At 39.6% G+C, this 14,402-nt stretch overlaps 1 protein-coding gene across 1 annotated transcript; it reads left to right on the top strand.

Moving 5' to 3' along the window:
• The first annotated feature begins 13,192 nt into the window (after window positions 1-13,192).
• On the top strand, window positions 13,193-14,021 carry LOC102708663 (non-specific lipid-transfer protein 1-like). The gene is made up of 2 exons (XM_006644858.2): window positions 13,193-13,625; window positions 13,720-14,021. The coding sequence occupies exons 1-2, from the start codon at window positions 13,273-13,275 to the stop codon at window positions 13,727-13,729; spliced, it is 363 nt and encodes a 120-aa protein (XP_006644921.1). The 5' UTR covers window positions 13,193-13,272; the 3' UTR covers window positions 13,730-14,021.
• Window positions 14,022-14,402: the final 381 nt, after the last annotated feature.

Below are 14,402 nucleotides of genomic sequence, written 5' to 3'. Positions count from 1 at the left end.
AACGAAAAGAGACGCAGTGACAACCAATCGTTCTAAAGTGTGAACCATGTTCGTGGATGCCTTACATCCTTTCCGACGTAGCCTAAGATTCGAAGCTTTCGTTCTTCAGTTAAGAACTTTTCGTTGGATATAACCTCCGAAAAATTAGAGCCGGTCGATGTTGTGATAAACGGCGTAACCGTTCTCACTATTGTCATGTCGCAGGCTTGCAGCAGAGTTGACTGAAGATTGGAGCCACAGCCCCTGAATCGATCATGAGGCAAAGTGATCATCCACAGATTTTTCTGTCGCCTATGTAAATCATATACGACTAGGAGTATACAAGAATCAGGAGTAGCTTTTCTAGATAGGAGTAGTGTAGGTGGCATATGGAGTAGTGTTATGTACCAATCTAGTGCGTACATGGTTGATGCCAAAATTACCGGTGCAAACTCCCAATGATAAGCTCAGATAACATAAGCTGAGAAGTAGTACAGTGCATGGATAAGAATCATAGGATATGGCATCACGCCCATGGATGATTGCAAGGGTTCACACCTCCACATGCGAAAACATGGCCACGTAGGTAGTCGACCGAACAGGGTGTATAAAGGTGGTGTTTAGATTGAGAAAATTTTTGGAAGAAATGTCACGTCAAATGTTTGATCGGATGTCGAAAAGGGTTTTTGGACACGAATAAAAAAACGAATTTCACATGTAGCCTGTAAACCGCGAGACGAATCTTTTGAGCCTAATTAATCCGTCATTAGCATATGTTGGTTACTGTAGCACTTATGGCTAATCATAGACTAATTAGGCTTAAAAGATTCGTCTCAAGATTTCTTATATAACTATGCAATTAGTTTTTTGATTTATCTATGTTTAATACTTTATTTAGATGTCTAAAAATTTGATATAATGTTTTTGAAAAAAAAATTGGGAACTAAAAAGGCCAAAATTCGAACTCTTTCAGACAAGCTGCAGGCATGCTGCGTGTGCACGCAGGCATGTCTGTCCAAGTTCTCGTTCGCTCTGACAAACCTGAATGGGCAGTTATTTTTGGTCCTGCTTATCTGCATGCACTGTTCGTTTTTCCGTCACATGTGGTAGAGCGACAGGTGGCTGCAATAACACATCTCTCGACGAGTCGCTCCAAAAACCTACCCTGATTCTGATTTTGTCCATGTAACCACGCGCCTCAAGGAATGGGGCTATTAATTTGATGCTATTCCACCGGTTTGCATGGTATTCATGATCTCAGAGCTGTGAACTCGCAATGCATTTCTTCCGTTGCTTTTAGTATAGCACCTTTTCTTTCGACAGTGTCATGTCTCCTTCTTCCTTCATTGATAGTACACAACAGAGGTCAAACATGGAGCCTTAATGGATTCCCCCAACCAACTTCATAAAGCCTTTTGAAAAATTTCATTTAGATATGCGTCATTGTTAGCTTAACAGTAGGAATTGCTTCCATGTCATTGTAGTTTTAGTAAATTTTCACTTCCATGTAACTGGAGAAAGTTCTATAGCAGCACAGTCCAGCAGCTGATCGCTTCTAGCAGGCAGAAATGTTGGCGTAATGAATTCAGGACCGTCAAGTGTTCCATGATCACGTATTGGAGGACAAGAAAACAAAACTGCGGTTAGCTTTCCCGTCATAATCCGTTCCTTTCAAAGAGAACATGCACGCCAATCCTTTCAAAAAGCATTAGTCTATCAAGTGACTAATTAACCATCCATTTCGTCGTGCCCCCACGCCATGTTAGCTGCACATGGGCATGGGCCGCCCGGACATCACGGGGCAATCTCCTATCTACCATGAGTTGATTCGCCTTCTCTTGCAAGCGTTCCAAGCTTTCAGCTCCCAGCATCATAAGAAGTTTTTGGGGGTACCGTCGGAGTTGAGCTAGCCGAGCAAGAGCAAGCTCTGCAATCTGCAGCACTTCTGCAGCACTCATGTTCGATAAGAGCAAGTTCAATAGTATAGCTAACTACTAGTTTCAATTCATCTATAGTCAATCTAATAGTTAATTTATATAATAGATACCTATAAAACATATACTACTATATCACATCTGTCATACACACACTACGTCTTGGAGTCCGTGCTACAGTTGGTTACAAATCTGTAGCCCACCGCTTTTATCTCTCCTCTTTTATCTTGTTAAAATATGTTTACAACCAACTTATATTCTACTATTGTACCTGCTCTAACGCATGCAAGATCAACCGCGTACAGTTGTACCGAGCGAATGAAGTACTTGGATGTACATGAGTCTTGAATTATAAGGCAGTTTAATTTCCGTTTCATGACCAAAGATAAATGAGATTTCTCTAACTTTAAAAGGAGTTTATTTTCTCTGTTGACAAGAGTAGATAAAGAAGCCACTTTTATGGTACCTTATACTACTGACAACAATATAGGGTGAGAGTAAGAGTATTATCTTTTTTAAGTTTAATAGTATAGTCAACTATTAGCTATCATCTCATATTAGAATTAACATATATAATAGATTGATTACAAATTTAGCTCTAATATTTTCCTTTTGTCTCTTTCTAATACATTTGGATCATATATAGAGTTATGTTTTGTATTCGAGCCAATGACCTTTGCTTTTTTACGTTCTCGATCTCTCCTCCGCATCAGCTTATAACTGTCTTGCAACGTGCTACTGTACTTGCTCTTACAACACTGGGTGAAAGTAGAATAATTATAGTTTTTTTCGCAATTGTTGCATATAATTTGTGAAAATTAGGTAAAGTTTGTTATATGACGCTTAAAAAGTTTGTGTCATTTGCATATAATATGGGGAAAAAACTTATGTTTGTTAGAAGGCGTTGAAGCACATGGTAAATTGTTGAATGGCACAAGCGACTAGCGTCATTAAACCAACAGTATTCATAGCGGGGATGAGAGAGCATTGAAATGTCAAATCTTTATTCTTTGCTCCTTTATCTTGTATTTTTTTTAATCTCTCCCTCGTGGTTGACTTCTACTTGAGTGGGAGTTGCCTCACCATGAGTCAACGGTTGGTCGAGATTAGACCACATCACCAGCAATAGCAAACATAAGTACAAAACATTACCTTTTGGACTGGACCTCTTGTATTGAAGAGCTATGTGAATGCGATTAACACTTGAACACCATATACAGGAAGTCATATGTATAGCGATGAGAGGGGAGTGGAGAAGGGCATATGTGTTGCTAACTTAAAGATGAGAAATCCCCCTTACATATTGTTTGTTGGGTTTTAAACTGAGGTCAAAGAGAGGGGAGTGGAGAAGCGCATGAAGGTTATACTGCAGAGTTTTCTCTCTTCATAAGTTGGATATAACCCCTCCGATTTTTTTATTAACATCGTTGACTCTTTGATTTACGTTTGATATTTTGTATTATTTAAAAAATTTATCCAAATATTTAAAATTATAAATCATACTTAAAGTTACTCTTATATAAATTAAATCATAATAAAATAATTAATAATTATATATTTTTTGAACAAGACGAAAGGTCAAACATAGATTAAAAAGTCAACGATGTCAATTAAAAAAACCGAGGGAGTAATATTTTAATACCCGTGGTGTCTATTATCAAACTATTATGGACTTTAGATATCTTATAACAAATATCACAACCTCCGAGCATCTTGTATCAAATTATGCCGTAGAATTTATCATAATGTTATATTATAAATCCATTTTTACCTCTTGAAAATTCCTACCACTAATAAAAATGTAGTATAATAGAATGATGCCCTCACATTGAAGGCTTTGGACTGTTCATGCCATATGCACCGGAGAGGCCATAACTGTTTGGAAGATGGAGAGAGAGCGAGGAGCAGCATGTGGGGAGTACACCAAAACGGACCACAAAATCTTGCCGTGATGGCGACTGAAGCTCAGGAACTCATCTGCAGGTCGCACCCAAACAAAAAGAGACTCATTATGCAGCGAATGGAACACCGCGCCTACTCTAAAGAGAATCTCGTAGCAGGGGCGATGCAAATCTTCTTCCTTTCTCCAACCGCCTCGATCGATTCAGACACCATAATGCACTGGTGGTTGTTAGGGCATTTCCATCCCATGACACTATATATGGTTTCTATAAATTTTTCATTATCAAGAAACTAGTACTAGACACTACTTTTTTAATGCAAACACTACTATTTCACACTTAAATTTAATGTTACTTATATATCTTGGATATTGTGCTAGAAACCATGTCTCATGCGAGACATGATTTTATTCTTTTTTTCTCATTTATTCACTCGTTACATCATTTTTAATCCTAGATGGCAACTTATTTAATACTATAGATATCATCCTAATCATTGAGTTAGAAATGTCCCAGCACCGGTTAATGACGGTTGGAAGGGTTTCGATCTTGCCGGCCCGGTCGGTGCATGTCCATGATTGTCGAGGAGAATCGTGCTCGCTCGATTAAACATATCGTCAAATGACTCAAACGTGTTAGGGCACGCTCAATCATACGAGAAAAGCAAATTGCAACGATTCGCTCTCGTTTCCAAGGAAAGGGAGCTAGTAGTACTGTAACGGTAGTTAATTACTTGTGTACTGCATGTTACCCCGTATCCAAAAATGAATATTTCTGCTCTCAACATATGTTTATTTCGTATCTGAGTTTGTAAAAGCAAATAATAAATATATTAGAAATAGATAAAGTATATAGTGAATAATTATATTGAAATTTGATAAAATAAGATTGTATTGTAGTCTTTTTATTTTTTTATAGTGATAAGCGAAAAATAAAATTATTTTGAAAGTTGGAACGAAGAGATTACACATGATACGACCCTATATCTAGTGGGATTGATCATATCATGGATAAAATTATTTTAGAGCGCACTATCTCTGTCTAAAAAAACTTTATTTTTTTCTGCATTTGACTATCCGTCTCAGTTTAAAAATTTATAAAAACTCAAAGAATAGTCACGTGTAAAATATTATTTATGTTTTATTATCTAATGACAATAAAAATATTAATCACAGAAATATTTTGAATTGAGTCAAATATTGTATGAAAACAGAAAAAATAAACTTATGTTAAGAGGGAGAAAGAGAGTAGGAAGTAGGTATCATATGTTCCCATGTCAAGTGGGGTCCATCATATCATGAGTTTCCGTTCCGTTCATTATTGGACCCGGTCGATGGCGCACGACTCAACCGAACCGATGGCGCCGCGCGCACGTCCGCCTAGCCTACTCCTCCTCCTCGCCCCGCGTCGCTCTCTCCGGCGAAATCCTGCCCGCCCGGCAACCGGATGACCCACACCACACCCGTCGCGGGCCGGGTGAGTGGTTGAGAGTCTTGTAAAACCCGCACCGCACGTCACCCCCGCACGCGCGCGGCCGAGCGAGCGAGCAGCGGGGATCCGGATCCCCGGCCGGTCCCGGAGGACGCGAGATGAATGATGACGATGGATCGTGCGCGCGCGGAGCGCACCAGCACCGGCCAGCGCCAGCGCCAGCGCCAGCGCGCGGCGGGTCGCAGTTGCCCGCGCTGTTGCAGCCCATGTGCGTGCCGCGCGCGGCAAAGCGGCGTTCCCGATCGGTTCACTGGTCGCTACCACCCGCTGGCTGTTCGCGGTCGGTCGATCCGTCGGCCTGGGATTTTAGAGGCAAAGGGCCATTTCGGACGTGCAGCGAGCTAGGTCGCGACCGTTTGCTGTTCACGGCGATGGAGGTACAGGGATCCGGTTGTACCGCTGATGCGTGCGTCGATCGATGGGATGTTGTCGTGTGCACTGCACTGGTGCGCGCGACATTGGACGGGACGGGATCTTCAGCTCGACCTGTCCGGCTGACACACAGCAGATTTGGGGCTGTTTAGTTCCCAAAAATTTTCGTCCAAAAACATCATATCGAAACTTTAGACACCTAAATAGAGTATTAAATATAGATAAAATAAAAAACTAATTGTATGGTTATGTGAGAAATCGCGAAACGAATCTTTTGACCATAATTAGCACGTGATTAGCCATAAGTGCTACAGTAACTCACATGCGCTAATGGCGGACTAATTAGGGTCAAAAGATTCGTCTCGCGGTTTCCACGCCAGTCGTGAAATTTATTTTTTCATTCGTGTCCGAAAACCCCTTCCGACATCCGGTCAAACGTCTGATGTGATGTGCAAAAATTTTCATTTTACCAACTAAACACCCTCTTAGTAAGCTTGTGGCTGGTTGGACCGACGGCTGGATATCACAGGGGCGCCGGCTAAATAGCAATCAAATAGCCATAATTTTTAAACTGTGTGGGGGCATATTCTCTTGTTTTTCTTATGTCATTTTCATGACTATTTTTTCTAAAAAAATTAACAAGATTGATTATGTATAATATATCACTACACTAGATTAATAAATTTGACCTGTAAGAGTTAAAAATTAAATGTAACTTTAAATATACGTAAAGTAATCATAATTTAATTTATTCTTTTTATATAATTAATAGAAGCCGAATTTAGATATATATATATCTATGGCACTCTATATCAAATATTTATATATCGTGTAGTTTCCTTTTTTACTTATAATCGTTCATATGGCATGTAAAAGCAAGAAAGACATTCATGGATAAATTAGAATCCATTTCCAACCAGATTATAAGTACTAGTATGTATGTATGTAGCATCATCGGCAACGCATGCACTCTGAAACATCCTCTCGATGACGGCTTCTTTTCTGTGAGCTGCCGATGGCTTCATCGAGGGCAAACACAAAGAGTACTACATGTGCTAAAGTTTGTTTTTAGTAGGTGTCAAGGTGCACCTTGTGAGTCCATTGGAACGTGGAAGGCAGCCGGAGGCAGGAACTGTGCCTGTACATATGTGAGTGTGACTGTCTGCCCAACGACAAAATTTTAAACAGTAATCGACGTCGACGGAAGCTGGTGGAGAGGTAGTGGTGGGTGGTGGCAACAGGCAAACATGCATGGACGCCAAACGGGAAGCACGAACATGGCGGTCATGCTATGGCCCGACAACTCATATGGGCCTCACTCTAGTCCGGATACCGTTTCCAGGCTGATTTCATTTGTATGGTCTGTTCGTTCCAACACAACTTTATGGGCCAAAATTTTCGTCCCACACGCTCGTCGTGATCCCGTTCTGACATAAACTAATACAGGCGTAGCGGGCCGCACATTTGTCAGAATCCCGTTCTAGCCCGCCTTGGGTGGCCCTAGCATAGCGTTTTGAACAGACTTACCCGCATGCACATTTGACAGATTACTCAACTTCGAGGTTAAAATTTCACAAGCATTCATCTTAGGTAGGGATGAAAACGGATCGAATACGGTCAGAAATCAGCTCTATCATATTCGTTTTCATTTTTTTTTGGAATCAAAATCGGAATCGGAAACTCGGATATGAAAACGGAATCGAATATTATCGAATACAAATACGGAGTGAATACGGATCGAAGCGAATACGGTGACGAATATTAATCGGAACATAAAAACCTCTTAAACTAAGCTTCACGTATCATTAAATAAATATAACTTATTATTTTTTAATATAAGTATATAACTTATCAATATTTTTAAATATAAGTAATTACTAATACCATAAAAAGAAATATCCGTTGTAGTTGTATGGTCGTAGACGCCTAGACTACTTGAAACCAGTTAATCAGAATCAGCTAAGGTTAACACTAGTTTGACCGTTGGGACACACTTATTTAGATCGAGCTAATTTGATTGAATGGTTAATGCATAGGTTCGGATATCTGAAAAAAATCGGGATACTATCCGACGGATATTACCCGTACCGTATTCGTTTCCATATCAAAAAAAATATCCGAATCTGAGTTCGAATCTGAAAATTTCTAGAATTATCCGACCGAAACTATCCGAATCCAAAAAACGATCTGATCGGACAGAAACTATCCGAATCACTTTCAACCCTAATCTTGGGAACGAGATACTCTGCATGCAGGGTAGCAAGACGCTACGGTAGAGACTAGAGAGCTACGGTGCCATGGATTTGAGATTCCTGCCGGAACGAAACGCTGATATTTATCGCTACAGTGAATAATACGCCGGTAAGCTGTTTTGAATATACTGTAGCCACAGTAATTTTGCGTCGTTCTTTGAGCTATTGACAGTTCTCTTCTTTGCAGTGCTACAGTGGAGCTAGACCCATTCATCTTGCGGTGAGTGGTGATCTACCGGGAAATGGTGAGCAGATTAACGAAAAGAGAGAAAAAAAAATTACAGTAGGTCCCCGAGTAGCCACTAGCCGCTATTCTGAAATGAATGGCGGTGCAGAGGAATCAGTGGAAAATCGAGTAGTTCGTTCCGCGTAGTTAATTTTCACCCGCCAACGAACTTCCATCCACTGCCATGAAGCCACCAACTCGCAACAGTCCATCGCACAGGTCGGCAACGTATACCCTATACACACAAGTGGTCACCAGTCCATCGCAACAGAAAAACTCAAAAAGGGTTGCTTCGTATATACTACAGCACTACCGGTACGAGATCGACGCCGCGAACGGCGACGTTGCGTTGCCTGCAAACGGGGCGGCTGTAAGTAAAAAAGACGAGTAATACAATAGCCCTGGTAAAATGGCATTGACGCCTCCTGCCGCTCGCCTCGCGGACCGAAGCAGCAGCCAGCAGCCGCTGTAAATGTAATCAGGTGGCACCCACATGGCCGCTGCTCGTACGTAGGAGTAGTACGTAATACCTCTGTCCATAATAATTTTATTTTTTGTTTTTTTCATGTTCTATCTTTGACCATTTGTCTTACTTAAAAAAATTATAAAAACTTTAAAAAAATTAGTCACGCATAAAATACTATTTATGTTTTATTATCTAATAAAAATAAAAATATTAATTGCAAAAATTTTTTAAATAAAACGAAGAGTTAAAACATGATATAAAAAACTGAAAAATAATCTTAGGCCTTGTTTAGTTCTCAAATTTTTTTCAAAAACATTACATCAAATCTTTGGACACCTAAATAAAGCAATAAACATCGATAAACCAAAAAAATAATTACACAGTTATGGAAAAAATCTTGAGATGAATCTTTTGAGCATAATTAGTACATGATTGGCCATAAGTGCTACAGTAACCAACATGTGCTAATGACAGATTAATTAGGCTTAAAAAATTCGTCTCGCGGCTTTCAGGCTAGCCGTGAAATTCGTTTTTTCATTCGTATGTGAAAACCCCTTTCGACATCCGGTCAAACATTTGACGTGACACTTCTTCCAAATTTTTTTCAAACTAAACGGCGCCTTATTTTGGGACGGAGGTAGCAATAGCTTTCATAAATTCGTCAATGCCGCCACCACCTACACAAGCACAGAGTGCAGCAGCCCCGTCGTCAGAGGTGTTGGGCAGATCTAAAAGCTGAAAGGAAGCAGCAGCCCGCACCAGCAGTAGCATCTGGTGCCGAGGGCCGACCACCGGCAGCTCCTCCATTTACGCTCGATCGCAGTTGGTGCGTGCATGGTAGTACAGTTTGCTGTAGGGAGGCCACGTCCCGAGCAAGCCATTCAATTCGAAGGTACTCCGTGCAACAGGCCGCTCGTTACGGATTCGCTGTAGGCGACACTGTGCAATTCTGCGTCGAATCGGACGGTCGAATTATGGGCCGAACAATCTGGAGCCTGCGCAACCATGCTACGTCGGTGTCTCGTCTGATTATCGGCGAGACACCGAATTAGGGGTGTTTGTAAGGTAGTGTGGTTGTGTTTATTTGGCTGATGATCCGTTTTTATAGATATTTAATAGAAAAGATGATCTTTTCAAAACAAATACATAAATGATGAAACTAATTATTATAAAATTAAAATCTACTCAATAAAGATGAGATGATAAACTTCGGTGTGAAAACTTTTATAAAAAATACACTTTTTATCACTCTTAGAAACATACACGCAAAAACTGATGAATAATCTAGCCCAAACGAACACAACCTATATACTTATACTATTTAAGATTGTCATTTTTTCTAACATATATAACTTGTGCCCAATAAAATTAAAGCTACACTATAGTTAGAAAAATGCACATGCTCCACGTTATTATGAAACAATAATATGTGAATTACTTTATAGTGATGAAAGAATCTTGTCGCAAGAATAATAATATAATAATTAAATAAATGTATAACTCAATCAAACGTACCTAACTTAAGTTGTGACGTGTTAAGATAAATTATGACTATAAACCAAATGAATCCTTAGACACGCAATATGGTGTATATATATAACCATCGCACAACTCGTTGGATCTCCATTTGCCCTAACCAAATCGAACAGATCATGCTTATGTTGGGGTTTAATCTAGTTAAACGTAATATTAGCCTAACAATCATCACCTTCTGCTTTTTGCAAATTAAATGATGTACTGATTTCTTTGCGAAGCCATCGAAGTGATATTAGGTGGTTGTTTTTCCTGAACTTTTCCTTTCCTTGGTTTTCTGTTTCTCTTCTCTATTCCACCGTAGGGGAAGTATATGCAGGTTTTGGTCATCGGCTCCTGTGTTGGTGTCGATGATATTTGGGTCTTCACCCCCACTGTCCTAAGATGACACATAATCTCCTTCCAACGTTTCGTCGATCGAGCAATTAGGATTTTGGGTTTGGGACGTAGAGATCATGCATCCTCTCTCCCTTTGTTTCTCTTCTTATATAGTACTAGTTAGATACTCCGCGCATTACTGTGGGAGAACTGTGTGACAATATAGTAGATATGAATTCTAACAATTTTTCTTAACTACTATACAATTTTTGTGTTTATATATTTTCGTGCTTTTATCAATTATCCATATGTTATAAATGATTCGGTTATTTGGTGTGTCTTTTGGGGAAGTAACTTACACTCTTGATAAATCATCCAAAGGCTAAAAATAATTGAGGTGATATGAAGATATGCAATTTACACCCTTGATGTACCATTTTAAGGCTAAAAATAATTGAAATAATGTGGCTTAATTTACACTCTTGATATATCATCTAAAGGCTAAAAATAATTGAGATGATGTGGCTTGATTTACACTCTTGATGTATTATCCTAATGCTAAAAACAATTAAGGTGATATGACTTCGTTAGAGAAGAGAGAATGGTATTAGCTTTATAGAAAGTATGGATAGTATGGATTGGTGGAAATTGAGGGTATATCCCTTATTTAGTTACGTAGGTTTGATTCTACCGATTCCAAAATCAAACTCCTCTTTCATCACTTTCGTATTTAATTTTATCTCTTATTTTATTTTTTGTTAAAAAATAATACGGTGGATTCTATTTCTATCCCTCGCCAACTCTATCTTTGTTTATCGGTGTCTAACCGACAAAACAAACCAATAACTTATAAACAAATTCAAAATCATCGCCTTCAGCGCCAAAACCTTTATGGTTGATCCTGTCATACACAACTGGGCTCGCATCGTTTTGCTTCTTGAAAAAAAAAAGAAACTACTTATAATCACACAACAAAATTATTTATAGATGAAAAAAGTATACCTAAACCCCTGAGACTTGGTCCACTTAACCCTTAATATGAAACCAAATATTCACCTCTTGAAGTATTTAAATCGATTCAAATTCGTTCTATGGTAGTTCTATATATGGTTTTAGCCAAGTGGATGATGACATGGCAACGGTTTTGCTGACGTGGCAAGTGGTACCGCTATTGTGGCCCATACATTAGTCCATTTGGCCTAAGTCTACCCAGTCTACACATTCATCTTATTTATCTTTAAGCTTGAGAATTATATTATTATAAATGTGCTTATTTCCCAAGGCATTATACTTATTAGAACTAATTAATACACGGTCATTATTCACGTAATAGTCCGCATATCCAAAACCACTTAGAGCATCTCTAAGAGAATGTCTAAATTTTGATTCTCCAAATTAAAATTTAGCCATTCATTTTAGTTTTGGCAACCCGAATTCTAAAGGCATCTCCAAGAGACCCTCCCTCTCCAAATCCTAGCAAGAGGGAGGATGGCAAGGGGATCCCATCCACGTAGGACCCATGAATAGCAATTTTAATAGTGGGGGAATGAGTTGTCAGATTTAACCATTAATAACTCAAGTTTAGCCATTCAAATAGTATGACAAGTCAAATAGTTACTCTCTTGGAGGATATTTTTTTATGCAAAATTGCCAAATTTAAATATGGCAAGTGAGATAACTATTCTCTTGTAGATGCTCTTATAAAAGCACTAAGGGGCTGTTTGAATACTTTATGGGTTAACCAACCCTAGTTAAACCTTTTCAATTATAGATTAAACTTTTATATATGTGTCTATAGCGATTTAAAGTAAAACTGTAAAATAAACTATGATAAAAAGATCACAAAATCAGTATCAAGATTAAGTTTTAAAAACCAAAATTTAGCTTATAAAAAAAATAAAGAGAAACTATGACATATTTTCACTTATGCGTATAAGCTAGAACTTAAATTATAAATATAATAAAGTTGATTATAAAGTTTTTTCTTGTATTTTATTTTTAGCCTTTGTTCTTAAATTGCTAAGAAATAGTATATAAAGTTTTAATTATTTATAATAGTTAATAAACCGTTTCTGATACTTTTTGTTGGCCAAGATGTTCTAGTTAAAAAGCGCAGACAAGACTTGGCAGAGCCGAGACTCAGGCTGGGTTCAGTTTCCAAAATTTTTTGGATGAGATATCACATCGACACGTATAATCACATTAAACGTAGTCTAATTATAAAATAAATTTTAGATTCTATCTGAAAACCGCGAGACGAATTTTTTGAGTCTAATTAATTTATCATTAGCAAATGTTGGTTACTATAACACTTATGACTAATCATGTACTAATTAGGTTCAAAAGATTCGACTCGGGATTTCTCCCATAACTGTATAATTAATTTTAATGTTTATGCATATTTAATGCTTTATTTAGATGTCTAAATATTCGATGTAATGTTTTTAAAAAAAGTTTTTTTAACTAATGGTCTCATCTGAACGATTAAAAACGTCTGGTAAAAATTCACTCCCAACTCCCCAAGAAACCCGCTCCTACAGTCCTCCCCAGCTACTCCTCCTATTTCAGTCTACTCCTTTCTGACCACACACGGCCATCTGCTACCAGCTCGCGCTCTTAACTCCTCGCCTAAATGCACTCACCAACCTTAGTAAAATCCAAGCTAGTTTCCTCCGCTATATAACGACCACCCGGGAAGCCCCATTCCATCCACACGATTCAGCTGCCGCATCACTCTTACTACGTCTTCACGTACAATAGGCAGCGAGCGCAGACGACACGCACGTACCTGCTAGCTGGCATGGCTCCCAGGGGCGCGACGCTGGCCGTGGTGGTGGTGCTGGTGGCGGCCGTGGTGGCGCCGCCGGGCGGCGTGCGCGCGGCGATCTCGTGCTCGGCGGTGTACAACACGCTGATGCCGTGCCTGCCGTACGTCCAGGCCGGCGGGACGGTGCCCCGGGCGTGCTGCGGCGGCATCCAGAGCCTGCTCGCCGCGGCCAACAACACCCCCGACCGCCGCACCATCTGCGGCTGCCTCAAGAGCGTCGCCAACGGCGCCTCCGGCGGGCCCTACATCACCCGCGCCGCCGCCCTCCCCTCCAAGTGCAATGTCTCCCTGCCTTACAAGATCAGCACCAGCGTCAACTGCAACGCGTACGTACGCTGCACATATATATACTCTCATCACACTTGTGTCTGCATATATAACTGATACTAGCTAGCATGTTTGTTTCCTTCTTGTGTGCAGGATTAACTAACTAATGCTGCTTGCGAGTTGCGACTCCCGTGCGAGGAGGGAATTGGCTCCGGGAGAATAAAATGCGATTAGCCGATTACATTACTACTTTACTACTAGTGTCAAAGCTAGCTAGTTCAGCTTTGACAAGATCCCTTTCGTCATCTCATCTGTGGTGTTTAGCGGTCTAGGGATCGTGCGTCGTCTCTACAGTTCAGCTTGACAAGTGTCGCTTGGGCGCTAGCTGGTGGGGCTATGTTGTGTACCTGTAACGCTAGCTTGTGCTATGATCCTAATATAATGTTGGTTGTTCCTGTGCACTGTGTCAAACCGTCCATTGTCCTGCAGTGTGTTCGATCAACCGAACAGAACTTGTGTGGATACGCATGAACATATACACCATGCTTTTCACTTTTCCTTATGTTTATATTCTAAAATTTTATTTTCCAACTTAAATGTCATGATTTATTTTATAATATTTACTTTTAAATTAACACATTTAAAAAAATTTATCCATAAATTATTTTTAGTTTATAAATATGTCATTTGATTTTCTCTAAAAGCCAAACAATCGTCCAATGTTCTTGACATAACGGGCACAACATTCCCTGCAACGCCCTGCTCTACCATGCTAATCTGCCTAATCACTTCACTTTGCTAGACTACATACACCTGACCCGGAACATTTTCTCTGG

The sequence above is a fragment of the Oryza brachyantha genome, chromosome 1, assembly GCF_000231095.2.
Source record: "Oryza brachyantha chromosome 1, ObraRS2, whole genome shotgun sequence".
Lineage (NCBI taxonomy): Eukaryota > Viridiplantae > Streptophyta > Magnoliopsida > Poales > Poaceae > Oryza > Oryza brachyantha.
The sequence above is the reverse complement of the archived record's forward strand: the minus strand, read 5'-3'. Positions and strand labels throughout refer to the sequence as shown.

Coding starts and splice junctions, on each gene's coding strand:
- LOC102708663 (XM_006644858.2), top strand. CDS start 13,273: ATGGCTCCCAGGGGCGCGACGCTGGCCGTGGTGGTGGTGCTGGTGGCG.